The sequence below is a fragment of the Hydra vulgaris genome, chromosome 03, assembly GCF_038396675.1.
Source record: "Hydra vulgaris chromosome 03, alternate assembly HydraT2T_AEP".
In the NCBI taxonomy this organism is placed as follows: Eukaryota; Metazoa; Cnidaria; class Hydrozoa; order Anthoathecata; family Hydridae; genus Hydra; species Hydra vulgaris.
The window spans coordinates 66,805,001-66,828,544 of NC_088922.1; the positions used below are offsets into that span (position 1 = coordinate 66,805,001).

Below are 23,544 nucleotides of genomic sequence, written 5' to 3' on the forward strand. Positions count from 1 at the left end.
TTTGGTGGTATTTTATGGGTCTTTTTTTGATTGGTTTTTTATGGGTTTTTTGTTTGATATTAGTTAATAATAAGTGAAATAAGTTTAAGGGAGACCGGGGAGACTTCAGACATGGGAAGAGAATGAATATTTTGAAATCTCTTACCCTGTTAACATGAGGACAGTATTGTCTATGGTCAATATGTTGATAGACAACCAACATATTGACCATAGACAATACTCTCGTTGGTAGGCGCTCTTAGATTTGAATTTGTTAGGTAACGGTTTCCCGCTAAAAAGCAGATTTAAAAAAAATCTGTGTGTGAAAAATGAATTTTTGGTTCTTTGTTGTAAAATGTTCAATTCCAAGTGAATCATTCAAATCCTATTTATGAACTCTGTCAGAGTTAGTGCAATTATTTTTAGAACAAGTGGTTATCTGGGAACGTTTGGGAATGTAAGTATTTGTAATCTATAAATGAGTTTGCAACAATTTCCTTGATTTTTTTAATACACCCCTTATTTTGTCCAAACATTTTGGACAAAGTCAAAAACCTTTGTAATGATTGCTAAATAACAATCACCTATGTAAAATTGATAAAGCTTTTTAAATTTCTATTTGCACAATCATTAACTATTGCAACACCATGTTTCCCTTGCAGATTAATTCTGCACAAAGAAATACTCGAGCTAATGTATATAAAAGCTGTAGCGATTAACTAAAGTAGTATTTACTAGAGTAAGCAAAAAAAAAATTTTAGAGCAATTTTATTAAAAGTTTTTAACAAAACTTTTAATAAATGTATTATTAATTATTATTAAAAAAAACTTTTAATAAATTTTAAGTTTTATTATTATTTTATGACATCAAAAGATTTTATGACATCAAAAGATGACTAGAAACTTTAAGAGAAAAACCAAGGGTACGTTCTCACCTGAAATGGTGAGAGACCTTAAGGGGAAATATCTGTTCTACAGATTCTATCTGTTGACCAGCTTCACACCCCTTCTTTTATTAGGCTGGCGTAGATGTATTTATAATACTTTGTTTCCAGTTTAGGATGTTGAATGCTGGATCTTTTTGAATCATTGCATGGGTTTCACTTATGTCTCTGTTATTATGACTAGGCAACTTATTCTATTATGTTCTAATGCGTGTACATCTCTAAAACTCAGTTTAATGGTTCTGAGGCCATCTAGTAGTCTGTTTTCCCAAACTCTGTTGTAGCTTTCAGAGAGGCTGATTCCATCAACAGCTGTAAATATCAGAGTACTACCAGTGCCATAATGCGCATGGATGGTGTTCCTGTATGTCCTTTGGTGTGCATTGTCGAGGCCACATTTGGAGCCCTTTGTTACGGCTTAGGGTTTATTAATAGTAATGAGGCAATTGCTTGGACTATTAGATAGTGTACTGAGCACTATCTGTGGTTTCAGTCAAGAAAGAGAAATTGTATTATAAATACATCTGTGCCAGCCTTATAGATGTAGTAGGGGTGCAAGGCTGGTCAATATATAGAATCTGTTTACCTCTTAAGTCTTTGCCTTGGAGGCCTTCTACAAGACAGTAGCCTTATGCATATAAAGTCTGCCCTAGATGAGTATTTTTTATCATCTCTAACCTTTACTCAACCAAGAACCTCAGGTCAGGGGTTGTTTTAAGTCGGAGTTGGTTTCTCCTAGCCTTTGGAAAAAAGTATATCCTACAAGGCAGCAGGACATAAAACAGGTTGTACTGGGTTACATGTTACCAGTACCAGGACAACCTGACCTGACAAAATATGTAATGAACTGCTATTAAGTAGGCTCCTGCTCCTTCTCCTCTATCTCCTGTATAATTATCTCTCATACTAGAGTCTGATCTTTTGACATATTTCATGGAAAAGCAAATAGTTCTGCAAATAAATAGTTTAGTTTAAATAAACTCATCAAAAGCATGTAGTTCTGTCATTATTCCTGTTAGAGTTCTACAAAATTGTTCTTCAGTATTCTCTTGACTATTCAAGAAATGCTTAATGAATCTTGTTTTTTTACCAGGTGGGAATCGCCACCATTGATTCTAATAAACTTCAACCAGAAGTTTATTTGGCGTATGTTAGACAGTACTTCCAGGGATATGTTGGGGATCGAACTTGGAACTTACTGCTTATGATGCGCTCTACCACAACACCACTATCGCTGTTGATCAATTACAATGTTGCATTTTAAAGTATAACATATATAATAACATGTCACCTCTGTTACAGAGAAGCATTTTAATACTACTTGTTAGTGGATTTTTATGAGACCCGTGTAAAAGAGCTATTTACCAATGTTGTCATAATTCAGAGAATTCACAATACTTTAAGACTTGTGCCTGGAAAAATTTTTAATCAATGACACCAAAAAAAGTTATTTAAACCCATCCCTTGCATTTTATCTTGCTTCAGCTTTTATTGTGTTCTTTGCATCAGTTTTTTTTAGTAAAAAATAAGTTGTTTTATTTATATTTATATTTATTTATTTATATTTTGTTTAGTAAATAGTAAGTTAAAGAAACTTAAATTGACAAATAGTTTGGTCTTTAAAATAACTTGTAGTTTGGTCTTGATAATGACAATTATATAATCAGGTAGTATGATGCAGAGGCTTCCCACTCACATTCACATTGAAATTTTAATCAATCATATATTTAATCAATATTTAAAAATCAAAAATATATTTAAAGTTTTTTCCCCTTTAAATGATATTTTGTTTAGAAAAATTAATGAGTAAAACAAATGCTTTCAAGATGGATTTTGATCTCGTGGTTAATAATATAGCTAAGCTAAACTGGCTTGCTGGTGAAGGTGAACATTATGTAAAACATACAAAAGATGGAGCAAAACTCCAGGTTTTATTTTATTTTAATTTGTTTATTATTATTAGTTTCAACTATGTTTATTATTTATTGTAATTATGATTGGCTATTATAAATCTATTATCTTATAAATTATAGATAAAGGAACCAGTTTCATTAACTCTTTATAATAATGGTATTGTTATGTTTGCTGGTCCTTTTCGGCCATACTCTGAGTCAACAACCCAGGTATCCAGGCTTTTTTTTTTAACTATTTTAAATTATTCTTTTTTTTTTTTTTTTTTTTTTACTCTTTTTTAAATTAAATTTAAAATTAGTATGAGAGTTACATCTTTTACTGATTACATCAGTTTTTTCACTGGTTACATTATTTTTTTTAATGATTATGTCAAAGTTTTTATTAGTATACTATGATGTGATCAGTAGTTTTTATTAGTAGAGTATGATGCGATCAGTAGTTTTTATTAGTATAGTATGATGTGATTGATAGTTTTTATTAGTATAGTATGATGTGATCAGTTGTTTTTATTAGTATAGTATGATGTAATCTATAGGTTTTATTAGTATAGTATGATGTGATCTATACGTTTTATTAGTATAGTATGATGTGATCAGTTGTTTTTATTAGTATAGCATGATGTGATTTATAGGTTTTATTATTATAGTATGATGTGATCAGTAGTTTTTAGTATAGTATGATGTAATCAGTAGTTTTTATTAGTATAGTATGATGTGATCAATAGTTTTTATTAGTATAGTATGATGTGATCAGTAGTTTTAATAGTATAGTATGATGTGATCAATAGTTTTTATTAGTATAGTATGTGATCAATAGTTTTTATTAGTATAGTATGATGTGATCAATAGTTTTTCTTAGTATAGTATGATGTGATCAGTAGTTTTAATAGTATAGTATGATGTGATCAATAGTTTTTATTAGTATAGTATGTGATCAATAGTTTTTATTAGTATAGTATGATGTGATCAATAGTTTTTCTTAGTATAGTATGTGATCAATAGTTTTTATTAGTATAGTATGTGATCAATAGTTTTTCTTAGTATAGTATGATGTGATCAGTAGTTTTAATAGTATAGTATGATGTGATCAATAGTTTTTATTAGTATAGTATGTGATCAATAGTTTTTATTAGTATAGTATGTGATCAATAGTTTTTATTAGTATAGTATGTGATCAATAGTTTTTATTAGTATAGTATGATGTGATCAGTAGTTTTTATTAGTATAGTATAATGTATTCAGTAGTGATACAAGTTTTATTGTATTAGTCAATAGATTTTGAATAATTTGCTTTTAAGTTTTTTAATAATTTAAATCTTAATAATAAAAATTTTAGGTGTTTGATACAGTCACTGCAGATACAGTTTTTTTAATTTTTTTAGAAATTACATGGTAAAAAAACAAATATTTTTATAAAGTAAAAAAATAATTTAAAAAAAAATAAAATTTCTTTTATTATTTAGGTGTGTATGAAAGATATTATGGATGGGTATTTTCCTACCGAATTAAAAACAATGTATCCAAATGGTGTGCTTTTTCAGGTTGCAAAATTTTTTTAGGTTGCAAAACATTGTTATACATATAATAAAATACATCAACAAACATCAAACTTGTGTTTACACAAATATAAGTTCACGCTTTTATTCAAACAAATATAAGTTCACTCTTGTTCACACAAATATAAGTTTGCAATTTTGTTTACACAAACATCTGTTCACATCTTTGTTAGACTTCTTTACAATACTTAGAAGTTAGTAAGTAGTTAAATTAAATTTGTTGTTTGTTTGTTTTTTTAACTGTTTTTTTTTTACACAAAACTTGATGAATAAGGTTACTGCACAGAAAAATGCATTGTACTACCAGGGAAGTGGTGTGATTGAACTACTTTTTTTTTTTTTTTTAGATAAGACTAATTCCTTAAAAATATTTACAAGATTATAAAAGATATCGAGGACACAAAAAAACAACACCAAAAAACACAAAAAAGAGAAACTAAAAAAGAAAGTTGTTAACTTTTCTAAAATAATGACACAGTTGCAATATGTTTTTGTAATATTTTTTTATGCTTCATAAATTAAAAAAATCATTTAATAACTGTAGGACACCAAAAAGGACGCTATAAAGATCCAGCTGTAAATATATTTAGAGTAATTATATTAGGTAATAGTTCATGTTTTTAAGCCAAATTATCAAGCTTTATCCGCTGAAATTTTTTTTTTTAAATCCTACAATAACTTATTAATAATATTTAAACATTATAAATTATTATATGTCCTAGCATTTATTAGTTATTGCATGTTTTCATAAAAAATACAATTGTAAAATTCTTACTTAAAAATTTTCACATAAAATTTATTTTTATGTCGAACTAATAATTTTAAATTTATATTATAGAAACCACATCATACATACACATCATACGGCTTTGATTTTGGTCTAGCTGCAAACCATAATCATCACAAAATGTGTTTAATTTGGTCATGATTTTGGCTGGCTTAGAAAATAAAGTAAGAATAAAGCAAAAAAAAAAACAAATTAAATAATAAGACAAATATACTGTTTTCACTTCTTTCTCTTAATTACCTTCTCTAACACTGAACATCTGTTAAAATAGTATTACTATTACACTAACACTTTTTCTAATGTAATCAATCACTTCTTTTCTCTTTTACTGCTAAATATGTTCCACTTGTGACTACACTTACTTATTCTAGTTGCGAACCTTATGTAGATGATTCAAATGGGGAAAGAATCGAATGAAAATATCCAACGTCTTTCTTTATTCAACAAAGACATACACTATATGAAGGAAGAAAGAATTATTGTTGAGCTTAATGATAATCAATACCATGTTAAATTAAATATTGTTGATCATAGTTGGAACAGAAAGGCTTCAAATATTTATCAAGGTCTTGGAGGTTCACATTGTGATCTTTGTGACCTTTTAAAAGAACAATGTGAAATAATACAAACAGTTCAAGATGGTTTCATCATAAACAGGGATGTTAAGTTTATGCAACAAATATTTCTTGACTTAATAAAAAAGGAAGAGACCATTTTGAAGAAAAAAAAGATTACAACATTTGACTCGATCAAGCTGCAAGTCCGATTGCATGTTTGAATGTTAGGTCCATTCAGGTTTTACATGGTTTGCTTAGGAGCTTTGATTATTTTATGAAGGTAGTTGTCCACATGGGGGCAGGTGTCTTAACATGGAAAGAATTTAAGATAAACAAAAACACAACATTGCTGAAAAAAGAAAAAGCAAAAATACAAGAAATGATCCATGCTAAAACAGGAATAACATGAAATTTTGCAGAATTCACTAGACAAGTGGTATACAACAATTAGATATGTTCCCAGAAAACCTTTACATAATACTGTACTGTGAAAGGTAATAACAGATCACATATCAAGTCAAATAGACAGCAAACTAGTTGAAAAGTATGGCTCGTTTCTTTCCACAATTCTGAGAGCAATGTCATATGGCAAAAAAATTAATATTGAGCTATACAAACAAATGTGTCAGGAGCTAAACATCTAGCTTCTACAAGAACTTATTTTGGTAAGTATAACTCCAATGCTTTACAATATTCTTGCTCATTGCTGGAAGTTGATAGAAGTAAATGATTCACCGGATAGAAATCTTGGAGTGAAGAAGGAATGGAAGCTAATAATAAGCGTCTCAGGTGAACGTCAGGGAAAAACTATCAAGAAAAATAAATCAATTGGTCAATATAGAAGGTTGCTTCTAAAGACTTTAGGAATGACCCATTAGTTGCAGAAAAGCGGAGCAAAGGATGTCTATTTTGTATAAACTGTTTAGATAAAGGGCATTCTAAATGTCCTGTATGTGCAAAAGTGCATCAGCTGATAATACTTTATGCAATCTTTTTGTTTGTCAATAAATTATTTTTGTAACACATGTGTATTTATTATTTTTTTAAAACCAAATTCTTAGACTTTAACCTCAAGATGGAAATTTTAAAACTCTTTTTTTCCAAAAACCACTAATGGGGGCGTTGCAAGCAAGCATTGCAGCAAATAAAAGCTTTTACTTTATTGTTTGGAAATCAAGTTTTAGTGTGAAGTTTTAGTTGAGATATTGACTGAAATGTTCAAAAGCTTTAGCAAAATTATGTTCAAAAATTTACACTTTTTAAATCACTTTTATAAAAATGATCCAATTTTCTTCCTGAAATACTATTTAAAAATTATTAACCAGAAAATCTATTTTTATATAGGCTCTTTATCCTTTATTATTAAATAATAAATTTCCAAGTTTTGGACCAATAATATTTTTTTTTCATCACTTTTTTCAAGTATACTCAAAAACTCTGTTGGGTTTTAAAGTGTTTTTTTTTCTTCCAAATAGTTCAACTTTGCATTGCCATAACTTTTAAATAGATAAAAATTTTAACTTTTTTTTTTTAATTTAAATTTGCATGTCATTTAAGTATACAAAAATTAAGTTTAATTTTAATTTTAAAACATTAAATTTTTTATTCATATCCACCATTTAAACCACTGTGCTCTTGTGTATGTTTGACTTGGAACTCTATGCAGCCATTTAAATCAAGATACATAATTCTATTAAAAGTAAATGTGTGTCTCTTTTCAAACTATTTTTTTTTTTTTTTTTTTTTGCATGTTCTTCATTAATTTTATTAATATTGTAGCTGAGTAGTGATTTATTTAAATACCCATACCACTCACTAAACTTTTCTAATTCTGATGACATAAATTGTGTGCCATTATCATTTTGTACTTTATGTGGTCAATTCTAAAAAAATTATTGTTAACTGTTTTTGATTGGATGTTGTACTGTACAAAATTTTCTGTTTGTTTATGCCATCTGCTATGCCTTTTTTTGTTCACAATTTTCCTATCAGTTTGTTTATGTTACAACATGTGGTGTAACTTGTCAAGTATAAATTTTTGAATGTTTGTGTTCTGTCTGAACCTCTGACATGGTGTTCATTCACCCATAAGTTACTATATGTATGTTTGTGTTCTGTCTAAACCTCTGAGCAGTGTTTGCTCACCATAAGTTACTATATGTATGGTTGTTCCAACCATACATATAGTTACTATATGTATGTTTTTGTTCTGTTAGAACCTCTGTTGTAGTGTTAGCTCAGTTACCAAATAGTTACAACTATATAACTGATACTCACTTTAAATTCCTTACAACTGTTATATACTTTCACCTTAATTTCTAGTATTCCTTAAGATGTAATGTTTTTCCTAATGCATTTCCAAAATCTCCTGTTCAGTGTTTAAAATTATTGCTTTCAAAAGTAACTTCTTTTAACTACTCTAGGTCAGATTCAGGATCATTGCAATCACCATGCTACTGATAACATGAAGCCCAGTACTACCTCCCTCATGTCCTGCTGGCCTGGCAGGATATGCTTTTCTAAACTCCAAGGTAAACTTCCCCTGCCTTATGGTTCTTGGTTGAGTAAAAGCAAGAGATTATAAAAACACTCATGATGTTAATTGCATCCAGCCACTTTCTTGTAGAAGACCTCTAAGGCAAATACTTTAGGGTTAGGAAGAATAATTCTATTGATCAGCATTGCACCCTTCTTTTATCTTTTAGGCTGGCAAAAATGTAAACCTGTGCCTCTTGCCTAAGATAGTAAATAATAGATTTTTATTGACTCTGCTCATAATTTTTTGCTGAAATTTCTGTGGTAACTCTCAGCGAGGCTGACCCTATTAACAACTGTAAAATATCAGAGTATTAACAGTGCCATGTTGTGCATGGATGGTATCCCTATATTATGACATAGGGTTAACTAGCAGGGCTGACCCAATTAAATAGCTCATTGCTATAAATGCGATACTATAAATGTCATATATATATATATATATATATATATAAATATATATATATATATATATATATATATATATATATATATATATATATATATATATATATATATATATATATATATATATATATATATATATATATATATATATATATATATATATATATATATATATATATAGAAAGAGAGAGAGAGAGAGAGAGAGAGAGAGAGAGAGAGAGAGAGAGAGAGAGATGCTTACTATAAATCTCTTGTTCTCTTTAACTTGCGTTATTTTACTGTATCTGTCCTTTCATGCTCTAAAGACTTTTATTTGTCTTTTTTTTTTTTTCGCTCTTTGACTTTCACAATGCTTTGGAACTCTTTCCCATCCTCATGTTTTCCTGACTCATACAACCTACAACTTTTTAAGTCTTTTGTTCACCGTTTCTTTGCTCTATAAAAAAATTGACTCATATAACCTTTAATTATTTAACTCTTCTCTCAACCTAAATCTTTAACTTTGCTTTATTCTTTGTTTTCTAGAAACTTATTAGTGGTTGCGGCCTTGTTGATTATAAAGCAGTATTTTTCTTTTTTTAATTTTTCTTTTTTTCTTTTTTTTTTATATATATTATCTGTACACACCTATCTTTTGAATATAATGTTCAACTTTCATATTCAAAGAAATCTAATTAATTCAAAGAAATCTAATTAAATTAAGTCAGATCAGGTTATCCTGCTACTGGAAACATGTAACCCAGTACAATCTGCTTCATGTCCTGCTGCCTTGTAGGATACGCCTTTTTAGGCAAAGGCTAGGAAATGCCAACTCCGACTTAAAACACCCCCTGCCTTGGGGCTCTTGGTTGAGTAAAGGCTAGAGATGGTGTCTCGATAAAAATACTCATCTTGGGCAGATGTTAAATGCACCCGGCTTCTGTCTTGTAGAAGGCCTCCTTAAAGGGTAAACAGATTCTATTTGTTGACCAGCCTCGCACCTCTTCTTCATCTATTAGGCTGGCGCAGATGTATTTTTAATACATTGTTTCCAGTTTAGGATGTTGAATGCTGGATCTTCTTGACTCAATGCATGGGTTTTGCTTGTGTCTCTGTTTTTATGACTAGGCAACTCATTCTATTATCTCCTAATGAGGGTACAGCTCTAAAACTCAGTTTTATGGTTCTGAGGCTGGCTGGTAGTCAGGTTTCCTGAACTCTGTGGTAGCTCTCAGAGAGGCTGATTCCATCAACAGCTGAAAATATCAAAGTATTAACAGTGCCATGTTGCGCATGGATGGTGTCCCTGTTTGTACTTTTGGTGTGCCTTGCGGAGGCCACATTTTGAGCCCTTTGTTACGGCTTAGGGTTTATTAGTAGTAATGAGGCAATTGCTTGGGCTATTAAACAGTGTTCTGAGTACTATCTATGCTTTGAGTCAAGTTCTTCAATCTAATTTAAAAATGAATAAAGTTACAAAAACTATAAAACACAAAAAACCATCATCATCACCAAGTTCTCTAAACCTATCATTCACTAATATTCGTGGCCTTCGAAGTAACTTTTCCTCTGTTGAGTCTTATCTCTTACAAAGTTCACCAGACCTACTTGCTCTTTGTGAGACTAATTTGAGTTCAGCTGTCTCATCTTGTGATCTTAGTGTTGATGGTTATCTTCCTTTAATTCGTAAAGACTCTAATAGTCATATGCTTGGCCTGGGCATTTACATTCGTAAGAATTCACCCATTGGTCATGAAACTAGATTTGAATCCACAGACTATTCTTTCATGTGCTTTCGTTTAGCACCACTTCACTCTATTGCCTTTCTCTTTGTTCTATATCGCTCTCCTTCATCTTAAGATTGCACTCTTATTGATGTTATTTCTGATCATATTGACCAAGCCCTCTCTCTTTATCCATCAGCTAATATAGTTGTTGTCGGTGACTTTAATGCTCACCACTCTGAATTGCTTGGCTCTAGTGTCAGTGATTCGGCAGGCATTTAAGCCCACATTTTTTGCCTATCTCAATCCCTAACTCAAATAGTCAACTTTACAACTCGCTTTCCTGACACCCCGAATCATTTACCTTCTCTACTCGACTTATGTCTTGTTTCTGATCCTAGTCAGTGCTCAGCTTCTCCACATTCACCCTTAGGTGCTTCTGATCACAGTTTGATCTCTTTAAAACTAATATCTCATTCTTCTTCATCACCTGAATCCCCCTATTATTGAACCTCTTACAACTACAGTAAAGCTGACCGGGATTCTTTCCGTGATTTTCTTCGTGATGGCCCTTGGGTAGAAATCTTTTGTCTTCCTGTCGACAAATGTGCTTCTTACATAACTTCGTGGATTCAGGCTGGCATTGAATCTTTTGTTCCCTCTCGACGATTCCAGGTCAAGCCTCACTCTCCTCTATAGTTTTCCTCATGATGTGCTGCTGTGATTGCCAATCGAAATCGTTACTTCCATATTTATCAGCAAAACAATTCTCCAGAAAACAGATGTCTGTTTATTACTGCTAGAAACAATTGTAACAAAGTAACGCCAAAACCCGCTATTCTCAGGTCATGAATTCTCATATATCATCTCAAAAATTAGGCTCTCGTGACTTCTGGAGAATCTTTAATAATATCAATAATAAGGGCAAATCTTTAATTCCACCTCTCTTGTATGGTTCAGACTTTGTCACCTTACCTAAAGGCAAAGCTGAATTGTTTGCTAAAAACTTTTCATCAATATCATCTCTTGATTCCACTAGTTGCGTTCTACCTAATATTGCTAAGAAACAGGTTGATCCATTGCTTGACATTCATATCACTCCAGCATCTGTATCTAAAGTGATTTCCTGCCTAGACTCTTCTACAGCTTGTGGCCCGGACAACATACCTGTTATTGTCTTGCAGAAGTGTTCTCCGGAGCTGTCGTCTATACTCTCAAAACTATTCAACAAGTGCTTATCAGAGTCTTATTTTCCAGCCTGCTGGAAAGCAGCATCTGTTATCCCTATCTTCAAAAATTCTTTAGAGCGATATGATTCGTCTAACTACCATCCCATTAGTCTTCTTCCTATCTTAAGCAAGGTTTTCGAATCTTTAATTAACAAACACTTAATTTCTCATCTTGAATTTATTAACTTATTTTCTGACCATCAATATGGATTTCGATCATCTCGTTCTACTGCTGATTTGATAATAGTAATAACTCATAGATTTATCTTGCATTAGATAAAGGTGGAAAGGTTAAGGCCATCGCTCTTGAGACTTCAAAAGCTTTTGATAAAGTTTGGCATGCTGGTCTTCTCCATAAGCTTTCTTCTTACGGTGTATCCGGCAACATCTTTAAGATTATTGAATCCTTCCTTTCCAATTGTAGGATAAAAGTTGTCCTCGATGGACAGCACTCTTCTTCTTATTCTGTAACTTCAGGGGTTCCTCAAGGTTCTATCCTTGGCCCTATACTCTTTTTAATTTACATTAACGATCTTCCAGATATTCTCACATCTAAGGTGGCATTGTTTGCTGATGATACTACCACTTGTTCTTGTTGTGATAAGAAACCAACACCCTCTGATTGCTTGGAGGGGGTATTTCAGCTTAAAAAGGATCTCACTTCTGCTACAGCATGGGGCTCACAGTGGCTGGTGAACTTTAACTCAGATAAAACTTTTTTCAGCTAATCGTTATCGCAATAATTTAGATCTTCCTTTATTTATGAACGGTGATGTACTCGATGAGTCACCTACTCTTCATCTTCTAGGATTAACTCTTACTTCCAATCTTTCTTGGAAACCATACATCAAATCAGTTGCAAAATTAGCATCTGCTAAGGTTGCATCTCTTTATCGAGCTCGTCACTTTCTTACTTCGGATTCTATTCTCTATCTCTATAAATCTCAAATCCGGCCTTGTATGGAATACTGTTGCCATATCTGGGGCGGTTCTTCTAATGATGCCCTTTCTCTTTTAGACAAGGTGCAAAAACACATTGTAAACATAGTTGGACCTGCTCTTGCAGCCAACCTCCAACCATTGTCACATCGTTGTAATGTTGCTTCTCTTTCTCTTTTCTACAAATACTATAATGGGCACTGCTCTAAAGAGCTAGCGTCTCTTGTACCATCTACTAAAATTCATTCTCGTGTTACTCGTCATTCAATTGAGTCTCATCCTTTTTCTGTGACTGTTCCTAAGTGCTCCAAAAACGCTTATTCGTCTAGTTTTTTTCCTCGACCATCAGCTCTTTGGAATACGCTTCCTTCATCTTGCTTTCCTGATTTATATAATTTGCCATCCTTTAAGTCGTCTGTCAATTGTTATCTTGCTCTACAATCTTCATCTTTTTTCTTTCAGTAACTTCCAACTTTAATTAGTGGCTGCCTGTTGCCTTGTTGGAAGCAAAGATGTTTAAAAAAAAATCTATTAATAACCTTTATTTAGATTCAGCTCTGTAAAATTGTTTAATTCATAAATTCCTATAGATATTGTTTTGAAAATAGATAGTTAGTAAATTATGTTTTTTATTGTTCACAAAAAAAATTTTAACTGAATGCATGTTGTATTTTGTTTTTTGTTATTAACTGTTTTTACTTAGAAGTTTGAAGAACAAGTTTTTTTTAGTTTTTTCTTTACAGAATTTTATAAAATTTTTTGATGTAGTTCTTGTTGTTTTCAATAAAGCTACTTTTATGATCCTGTAGTTTGACAGGATCATAAATGTAGTTTTTTTTAAGTTTTTCTTGACTAGCAAGTTTTTAGCGGGTTTCGCCGGATTGTAGAATCTTTTTGGTATATAATCAACTTTTGCTCCATTTTATTACTTCAATGTTGGTCTTGAAAATTAACGCTTTTTTTTTTGCATCTACTAAAACCACCTACTTTATTTAATGAAAAATTCAGCATTTTGTATACCTTTTAGTATTATTTGTTACTCATTGAATTTTTCTTAATGAGATAATTTGATTTTTTTTAATTTTTCCTTAATGTCTTTACTTAACTTTAAGTACCACATAAATTTTTTCATAGTTTTAAAATAGCATTATATACCATAATGTTTTTAGCTTCTATACTTTGAATAAGATTTTAAATGTCATATTGTATTACAAAGAACTATGTTACCCATGTTGTCTATATTGCTCTACTGTCTCTCGAAGTATAAAAGGCTTTTTCATGGGTATAAAAGAATGTTTCATTGTTTACCAACACATTTTGTGTGATGCATACTGTCTAATGTATTTTTAAATGACAAAGCATTGCTTTTGTAGTTATTATTGTTTAATAAAAAATGTTTTTATTGTATGAAATATGTTTTTTTAATATTTTGCTTATTGTTTTTTATGTTATAATATTTTAGGTTATTGATAAGCGTGATACATTATACAAAAACAAAAATCTTGAAAAGATTTTTCCAGGAGTTGGACTAACTTTGAGTCCTGATAAAGTGAAAAGTGAAAATAGAAAATGCATAAAAGTAGAATATGATCACAACAATGGTTTAAGAAAATTTACTTATTTTATAATTGTTTCAATTTTTTCAATTGATTAAACAAATTTTATAAAAATATTTATCATCTAAAAGAATTTCTATCTAAGAATTGTTATTGGTCATTTATCATTTAACAATAACAAATAATCGCTGTTGTTTTAAAATATTTAGGCAATAAAGAAAGTGTAGAAAAGTTTCTTTTAAAGCTCCCTTTATGTAAAATAGAAGCAGGTCGAGTTATTGATGTAAGATTAGGAATAAAAGAAATGTTAAAGGTGAAAACAATTATATTGAATGTACTTTCAAATTAAGTATATTATAATTTGTTAAGTTATGTTCTATGTATTATTAGCAAAGTTATAAATTATGAAACTCTTAATGTTTAACTATTATTTAATTAAAAAATATATATATTTTTTTTAATTAAATAACAGGTGATGCGGAATTTATCGGATAAATCCTAATTTCATTATTTGAGCATAATAATTAGTTTTTTTGGCTTATCTTTGATTTTATCTCAAAATCTGATTATTATTTGAGCATAATAATCAGTTTTTGTGGTAAAATGAGGTTAAATGCAGCTGAACGAGAATCTTTTCGAAAGCGACTAAAAATGTTTTTTGTAAATAAACTTAATTAAAAAAAAAAAAAATCGTAAATCATTTTGAAAAGGAAGGATTTGCTCGAAGTACAGTATATGATAACTTAAAAAGACTTGAAACTGTTTAATCGTTTTCTGATAGAAAGCACCCTGTTCGTCCGACATCCTAGACTAGAGAAAAGAAAGCCGAATTAACGAGACTTGTCAACAAACGAAAAGGGGTCAGTCAGAGAAAAATAGGTATTAAATTCGGTGTTAATCAATCGATAATTGGTCGCCAGTTAAAAAAAATGAATATTAAATATAGAAAACGTAAAAAGACTCCAAAATACACTATAGAACAACAAATAAAGGCAAAGAAAAGAAGCAGGAAACTAGTTAACCAACCCGATAACACAAAATCACTTCTAGTCATCGATGACGAAAAAAACTTTTGTTTTGCAGGGGACAACATGCCTGGAAATTCTGGATACTACACAAACAACAAAAAGACATGCCCAGAAAGTGTTCCTTTTATAGAAAAAGAGAAATTTCCAAAAAAATTAATAATGTTGATAGCCATATCTGACCGTGGTATGTCCGAGCCATTGTTTCGCACTTCCAAGGCTGTAGCAATCAATTTACCAATCTATATTAATGAATGTTTAGAAAAATGACTTCTTCCATTTATTCACAAGTATCATGGAGACTTTAACTATTTATTTTGGCCAGATTTAGCAAGTTCTCATTATTCTAAAGATTCTCTAAATTGGATGGACCAATATGTCTATTACGTTGGTAAAGAATCCAATTCCCCAAACGTGCCTCAAGCACGATCAATTGAAAGAGATCGAGAGAGATTGGCAAGTTTCAACAAAGCAAGTTTTGATTGATCGCATTAAACTAAAACTACAAGAAATTGATTTAAACTTTTTACAGTTGCATATGAAAGGTGTCAAAGCAAAATTGAGATCAATTGCAGATGGTGGTGTTTTTTCATATAATAAATAATATATTTTTATTAAAAGATAGATGGTTCATTTAAAAAAAATATAATAGTAGTTTGTTTTTTTATTTATAAATAAGTTATTGACGTTTTTATTTTGTCCGATATTTCCGCATCACCCGTTAATAGTTAAACATTAAGAGTTTCATAATTTATAATTTTGCTAATAATGCATAATACATAACTTAACAAATTATAATATACTTAATTTTTTAACATGTTAAAGTAAATATACATATATTTTTGTTGTTTAAGCCTGCAAGTTCAAATAACGTCCTTGTAGAAAGAGATCTTTGTGAAGAAATAAAATTCAGGTAATTCATTTTTGTAATCTTTTTTTTTTTTATTTAATTTCTTTTTTTTTTTTGGATTTTGAATTTTCTGAAATAATCCAAGAATACATGATGTTATGGTGGGGTACCTAATTGGTATTTAAAATAAAGAAGAAACTTTGAGAATGACTTAAGGTCTGCATACCTGACTTTGTCATGTCTTTGATATGTTGAGAGCAAGATTTTGTTGTCAATAAAATATCTAAACATAATCTAAAACTATGTTGCCATAAATATATCAGCAGTTGATCAGAAAAAATCCATATTTATTGTCAGAATCAGTTGTAAGTTGTAAGAATCATGTTGTAATGCTAGAATACTTGAGAGATCAATAAAATCCAAATCATCCAAAGTTTCTAAAGAAAAACTCGGATCTTGATTGAGCAATTGGGACTTGTGTGAATATGATGGAGATAAGCTTGTGCAAATTAAAATAGTTTAAAGAGTGTTTTTTTAATGCCAATCATTATGACAAAGATGTTTTTTTCGACACAAGAATCTTAAGAATCAAATTTTATTTTTAAGATAATAACAGGCCAACACAATTTTAATTTTTTTTGCATACTATATGTTTTTCTTAGAGTATTGCTTATTCTGATTTCAAATATGCAATATTTTTTTTTTCTATCACGTCAAGTTTTAAAGATATTAGGCCTCAAAAAAGAATTTTTTTTTTTTTTTTTTTTTACAGAGATTTTTAAAAAGATCAACACTTTTATTTAAAAATTATTTGCAAAAAGGTATAGTAAAAAAAGCTAAAAAGTATAAAAATAAACTAAAAAAATAATTTTCATTTAAAAAATATTAAATATTAAGAATATTCATTCTTATTACAAACTAACATTATTTTTGAAATCTCTGTGAAGAAACGCTATTTTTGAGACCCAGGTTGACATACTTTTGAAGTTTTTTTTTTGTGACAATATTAGCGATTTTACCCCAAATATTTGGGATTTGTACCGTAATATCTTTAAAACTTGGCGTGGTAGAATAAAAAGGATTGCATAATTGAAATAAGAATGAGAAATACTATGAGAAAAACATATTGTATGCAAAAAAAAAATTAAAAAAGTAAAATTTTGTTGGCTTGTATAATAGTTATCATTGCTTATTTATTATATGTTTACAATGGCTAACATTAAAGTTTCATTAAATAAATTTAAAAAGGAATTTTTAACTCCATGGGTATTAAAATAAATGGTACATAATCTTTGATTTAACAAATTAGATGATCAGGCATAAAATGTATTTATTGCATCGATTGAAATAAGTGTCAAATTAATTTAATGAACCTATAACCAAGTATTGCTTACTTAATCGTGACCTGTAAGAATATACATAAAAATAGTATGTTTACTCAATAATAGAAAATTTAAGTTTTTTTTTTTTTTTTTTTTTTTTGAGGTCTCTAAAATTATTTGCCTATTACGAGTCAAATGGCCGATTTACCCTCTTGTAGGTCTCTACGCTTTAATTAAAATATGTTTTATATTAGTCAAGCTTTTGCCTTCTGAAAAGTTTATCATTTAAAAAATAAGAAAGGCTGAAAGTCTTAAATTAATTATTTTCATAGTGAAAAATAAGTAGTCTAAATAAGCATTATATTTTTTATAAATTATTATTATTTAATTATCTCCTTTATTATTATCTCCCTTTTATCTTACTCTCTTTATTATCTCCCAGTTGTTTATAAAAATACGATAGCATTTTATAAATTAGTTTTACAGCCGATAGTTTACAATCGGTAAGTAAAAATTAAGCTTAATCATGTGCAATACAATCCTACTAAGTTTTGTGTTGCGTTTGTTTTAGTCATTGAAATATTTGATAAAAAATTATGGTGCTATTATGTTATTTTTCAGGCCTAGTTCTTCTGGAAAACGATCAAATTCTTCTGTGACTACTTTAAGAATCAAGTCTGAAACTGGTGATCAGGTAATTTTAATATTAGCTTTATTAAAAGCAGGGCCGTACCGAGCCAATTTTGCGCTTCGGGCAAGAAAAGAAAATTGCGCCCCCTCTTCCCCTCCCTTCCCCCTCCACCTCCTTAAAAAAAAAAGAAGAAAATTAAACGAAAAAAATGATTTATTACAAAATTTATCACATCAAGTTATAAGTAAAATTTGTCATTAAGATTGCACAAACTTTAGTTCAATGCCACTTTTCTGGCTTTTCTTGAGGCAAATTCACTAATGACATCATCAAAATCAATGTTGTTTGCCACTTCATTTTCAATTGAAATTATAGCCAAACTAGACAAACGTTCTTGGCCAATTGTTGACCTCATATAGTGTTTTATGAGCTTAAGTTTACTGAAACTTCTCTCACACGTAGCAACTGTGACTGGTATGGTGAGGAAGATGCGAATAGCAATTGTTGTGTTGGGATAAGCATCGGTCAAAGAATATTTATGAATGAGCTGCAAAATGTCGATCGGGCTAGATTTTTAAAGTTGTCCATGATTGCGGCAGCTTGATATTTAAAGCTTGCCATTTCTGACTGGAAATCGGAAGAATCTAAATCTGCCTTGTCAATTTGAGATAAATTTGCAGCTTTTTTCTTGAGTTCATCCACTGAACTTTTAGAGAGTGAATGCCCACTGAGGTAGCCAAAATCAGAGGATACAGCAGACATCAGCCTCAAACCGCCACTCTATTTGTGTAATAATGCTGTCAAACACAAAGTTGCACTGAGATCCGAATTCTGTTTCTGCTGTGAGAAGGTGAGAGTCATCTTCAGCTTCATAAAGTGCTATTCGCTTCACTTTGCGCTTCCTCTTAATTGGAAAGCCACCATCAATTCCGCTCTGGTTAGCTTTTTCTGTGGCATCTTTAATAATATTGTCCACCCCAACATCTCAAAAATTCTGAATGAAAGCCTTCAACCATTTCATTTTTTTTACGGCAATGTCAATTGAAATGGTTTTTGACTGAAGCAGTTTGTTTTCCCGATCAATTAGAGAAAGAATTTGACACCAGAAATCCAACAAACACAAAAAACTGAAATCAATATGAATGAGAAGTTCTTTTGCACTGCTAACTGTGACAGCATTTGTCATAGGATTGTGGATAATGGATTCCAAAACTTGAAGAACATCTTTGATTTGTCTGTGCAATGGTGTAATTGCTTCTTTTTTGGTAGACCATCTTGTGTCACTATTTCCCTTTAATGAGATGGTCAACGTTTTCATCAGTTTTTCCCATCTTGACGTGAAGCTTGAAAAAAAGTTAAAGATGGCTTGAACCTTTCCAAAAAACGTAATCATGAGTGGGGAAACCTCAGCAACATGAACACCAACAAGATTTAAAGTGTGAGCTGCGCATGGAACAAATCTTGCTGACTCATTAAGAGAATGGATGTGAGCTTTGACGCCATTGTATTTTCCAGACATATTGGCTCCATTGTCATAGCCTTGGCCCCGGCAATCGGAAATGCTTAGACCATCCTTCTCCAATTTTTTACTTATCTCTGTTGCAAGACCTTTTCCGGTTTTTTGGTGAGATTCAATGAAGTCCACAAAGCTTTCCTTAATTGTGCAGGTTTCATCACTGATGCGGACATACCTGATGATCTGAGTCATCTGCTCTTTGTGGGAGGTATCTGGAGTGCAATCAAACAGAACAGAGTAGTATTTAGCTTCTTTGATGTTTGACAAAATTTCTTTCCTGACTTTGTGCCCAAGTAACTCAATCAGCTCATTTTGAATTCAAGGAGAAAAGTAGGATGTTGTGGTTTTTTTTGCTTTAACGGACGCAATGTGTTCAGCCACTAAAGGATAATAATGGCTAATCAACTCAATTAAGTTCAGAAAAATGCCACTGTTTTGTTGACCGATGTCTTCTGTTGTTCCCCGAATGGCAAGATTGTTCTTGGCACAGAAAAAAATTGCATCAACAATCACTTTTAAGATATCTCTCCGCTTTTTCATCTCTCCACTAATAACTCTCTACAGATCAGAATTCAGGGTCTTTCCTTCCTTGAGGTTTTTTTCGAGAGTTTTCCGATCAGAATAGCATCTTTGGTGTTCATTGTTGTTTTCATGCTCAGGAATTCTTGGGTTTAGTTTTTTCCAGTCACAAAACCCTATAGAAATTTCTGAGAAATTGTTGGTTTTTGTTGTTAAAAATAACAAACAGCAAAAACAAAATAAAGAATCTTTTTTATTGCTGTACTGCAGCCAAGTGCGAACAAATTTTTTACCATTGGGATGAATTTTTTCATACCATTTTGAGCTGAAGTGTCGCATTCTGTTGTCAAAATCACACAGCGTGTTTGGGAAAAATTCTCTTTTGTCTTGCTCTGGCCTATGCTCAATCAAAAAGCATCTTGTTTTGTCCGTTATTTTAGGCCATGTTGCTGGATCCCTCTGTTGAAAATTTTCTTCCGAGGCCACTAGAATTTCTGAGATTTCTGAATGAAGTTCATCCTCGTCCATTTCAGCTGGGCTTGAAAGCTAGGCATTTTCATCTTCCCTAGTTGGTTCTGAATCAGTTGTGCAAAATTCTTCTTGACTTTGGCTAATGAAAATCTCCTCTTCAATTATTTCCAAATGATGATCTGAACTCAATTAAAGTCAATTATAGGATCTGTTGAATTGTCATTAATTTCAATACAAATATCCTCTGAAATAATTTGTTTCTCCACTGAGTTTGTTACCAACCACTTTTTGAAACAGTTTTGTAGTTTCTCGTCACTTTCTTGGCGCTGTTTTTTATTCTTCTTAAATTCAGCACCAGATAACTTTTGGGTTCGACTCATAATAGAATTATAATGCTCAAAAGTTGTCAAAGGTATAGTAGTGTTATAGGGCGCTTTTTTGTTCAGTATATGAGCTTTAATATTTAAGAGTTTGTGTCAAGAGGCGGAATTTTAATTAATTTTCTTATCAACAGCAGCGACGCCGTGAAAATTAGTTTCATAAACTGATTATCGTTTTTTTAATTTATTAAAGTTTGCGCCCTCCCAATTTTGGGGCCTCAGGCCGCGGCCCGGCCGGCCCCGCACTTGGTACGGCTCTGATTAAAAGATTTGAGAAAACAAGTGAAAGTTATAAGAAAGGATTACTGATATCCTGGTACTGAACTTAAAATAAAGGTTTGTGAGATTCTAATACTATTAATGAGTTAGCGAGACTTATATTTAGATTTATAATATAGTTATTGTAGCGAAGTTATGATATTTTTAGACGTACCTATTAAGGATGCGCTACGATCAAACTGTCGGAGATGTGTATCGCTATCTCGATTTAATCAGGTATTTTTTGAACTTTCACATTTATTTAGGTTTATTGGTTTTTGTTAAAATAATTAGATTTTTTTTTCCAGAAACCATCAAGGCTTGTATCAGTTAAAATCGTCATTTCCAAACAAAACATTTACCGATTTCGATATTACTTTGAAAGATTGCGGACTGGTTCCAAATGCAACTTTACATATTCAAGAATGTCGTGCTAACAACGGTGTTTTTTAGAACTTTACATATTTGAGAACCTCGTCAAAACACGTCACAATGTTTTTTAAATCGACTCGTTTAAAAAATTATACTGTTTATTTTTTAAATAGTTATAATTTTAATATTGAAATAAGTTATTTAATATATTAATGCAATATTTGTATTATATTTCTTTATGTTGCTGTAAACCAGCTATTTACATATGAATATCTTACAATAATAAACCAGACAAGATTTTAACTTCGTGTTAAATTTTTAAAAAAATAAGAAATTCAAATAGTTAAACTTTAAATAAGTTGATATTATTTTACTTCTAATGTTTTGATTGGTAATTTAAAATATTATTTTACTTCTAATGTTTTGATTGGTAATTTTAAATATTATTTTACTTCTAGTGTTTTGATTGGTAATTTTAAATATTATTTTACTTCTAATGTTTTGATTGGTAATTTTAAATATTATTTTACTTCTAGTGTTTTGATTGGTAATTTTAAATATTATTTTACTTCTAATGTTTTGATTGGTAATTTAAAATATTATTTTACTTCTAATGTTTTGATTGGTAATTTTTTACAAAATTTTTTCTTAAGGTTTTCGAAAAAACTTGATTTTTTCATCTGACACTAAATTTTTTTTTTTTTTTAAATAATGAAAATTTAGTTGTAGATGAAATAAGTAAGTTGTCTTTTACCTTGAATATTTGATGATGGACCAGAAAAACTTGACCAAAAAAAGTTGAATTTCGAGGTGAAGTCTTACTTTTCAATACCGATTCAAGATTTTTCATGGTTATATAGTGGATGAACTCTTGAATCATTTTTTCATTTTATAATAAACGCTTTAAACGATGAACATACCTGTATTGAATAAAATATTAAATACAAATATGTACAATAAATTTATATTATATTTTAGTACGGCTAAAAACTAAAAATATATACTTTTAAAATTAATCAGAGTCGAATAAAGCATTAGAAAATGGAAAACATCTGATGGTTCTAATGAAATTATCTTTGTAAATTATTTCGTAAGTAGAAAAACGAGTTAACACGGGGTTTACTCTTTATGGTAAAAATGCATAACTCCGTATAAAAATGTACGAGGTGCAACAGAGGGAAAGGGAGGTTAAAATCTGGAGATTTATGCGTACTTAATATATGGATGGTCCCTAATTAAACTAAACTGTCTATTTGATGATGAACCTTTATTATCGCTTATTTTCTATATAACGACTTCACAAAATTACAACAGCATAAATATAGTTTTTTTAAGATCTCCATCTCTGAGCACATTCACACACCTTTCCATTCATCTGAAATGTTTGAATGAAATATTTTACTGATTTTGTTCTAAAATGTGTTAATCCTCCATAATTCTATAGAATCTCTTTCTCTGCTTTGTCATGTTTTCGGATTCAGTTCTTGATAATAGCTTTTCAGTTGTGTCGGGACAGTATTTGTTATTTCTTTTTCTGGCGAAACCAATTCGTTCTAGGAGTATTTCTCATTTTCCTCTTTTTTAATTGTTGTCGTATTGAATTGTATATTCGTAAGTAGCTTCATGTGTGAAGCATTCCGGGTTTTTTGCGAGTTTTTTACCAACGGGAGATTTGACAGTAATAATTGTATCGTTTTTATCTGTAATTGCGTAGGGTTTGAACTCAAAAGGTGCTGTAGCTTTGTTCTATCATTTTTGTTTTATCACTAATGTATCCCAAATATTTAAATTTGGATTTTTTGTGCGGTATTTTAAATCGTGTTTTTTTTTTTTCCTGTATAACTTAGCGTTTTCTTGTTTTGAAATAAAGGTATTGTAGTATTTGGGTTGTGCAATGGGGAGTGGAACTGTAGGAGAACAAGAAGTTGTATAAAAGCTGTTTCCAGTCTCTTCGTTCAATAAGTGCTGCATGTATTGTTTTAATCTGAGGTTTCATAAAGGATTTGGCTTGTGAGTTTAGTTAGGACCAAATCGGCGTGATTTGCTTGTGTTGAACTTTCAGTATGTTGAAAGACGTCTTTATTTTGAATGATA

At 30.5% G+C, this 23,544-nt stretch overlaps 1 protein-coding gene across 5 annotated transcripts in view; it reads left to right on the forward strand.

Annotated features, from left to right (window-relative positions):
- Positions 1-21,740, forward strand: part of LOC100203339 (UBX domain-containing protein 11) — a 39,062-nt gene extending 17,322 nt beyond the window's left edge. For 4 of the 5 annotated variants that reach the window (XM_065794036.1, XM_065794037.1, XM_065794035.1 and 1 more), the window contains 9 exons: positions 2,718-2,851; positions 2,957-3,046; positions 4,300-4,377; positions 14,013-14,151; positions 14,316-14,419; positions 15,986-16,044; positions 17,925-17,997; positions 21,248-21,315; positions 21,387-21,740. In XM_065794036.1, the coding sequence (XP_065650108.1) occupies positions 2,718-2,851; positions 2,957-3,046; positions 4,300-4,377; positions 14,013-14,151; positions 14,316-14,419; positions 15,986-16,044; positions 17,925-17,997; positions 21,248-21,315; positions 21,387-21,531 (890 nt within the window). In that variant the 3' untranslated portion in view covers positions 21,532-21,740. The remainder of the gene's footprint in view (positions 1-2,717; positions 2,852-2,956; positions 3,047-4,299; positions 4,378-14,012; positions 14,152-14,315; positions 14,420-15,985; positions 16,045-17,924; positions 17,998-21,247; positions 21,316-21,386) is intronic. The other variant, XM_065794039.1, reaches the window with a different exon arrangement.
- The last annotated feature ends 1,804 nt before the right edge of the window (positions 21,741-23,544 follow it).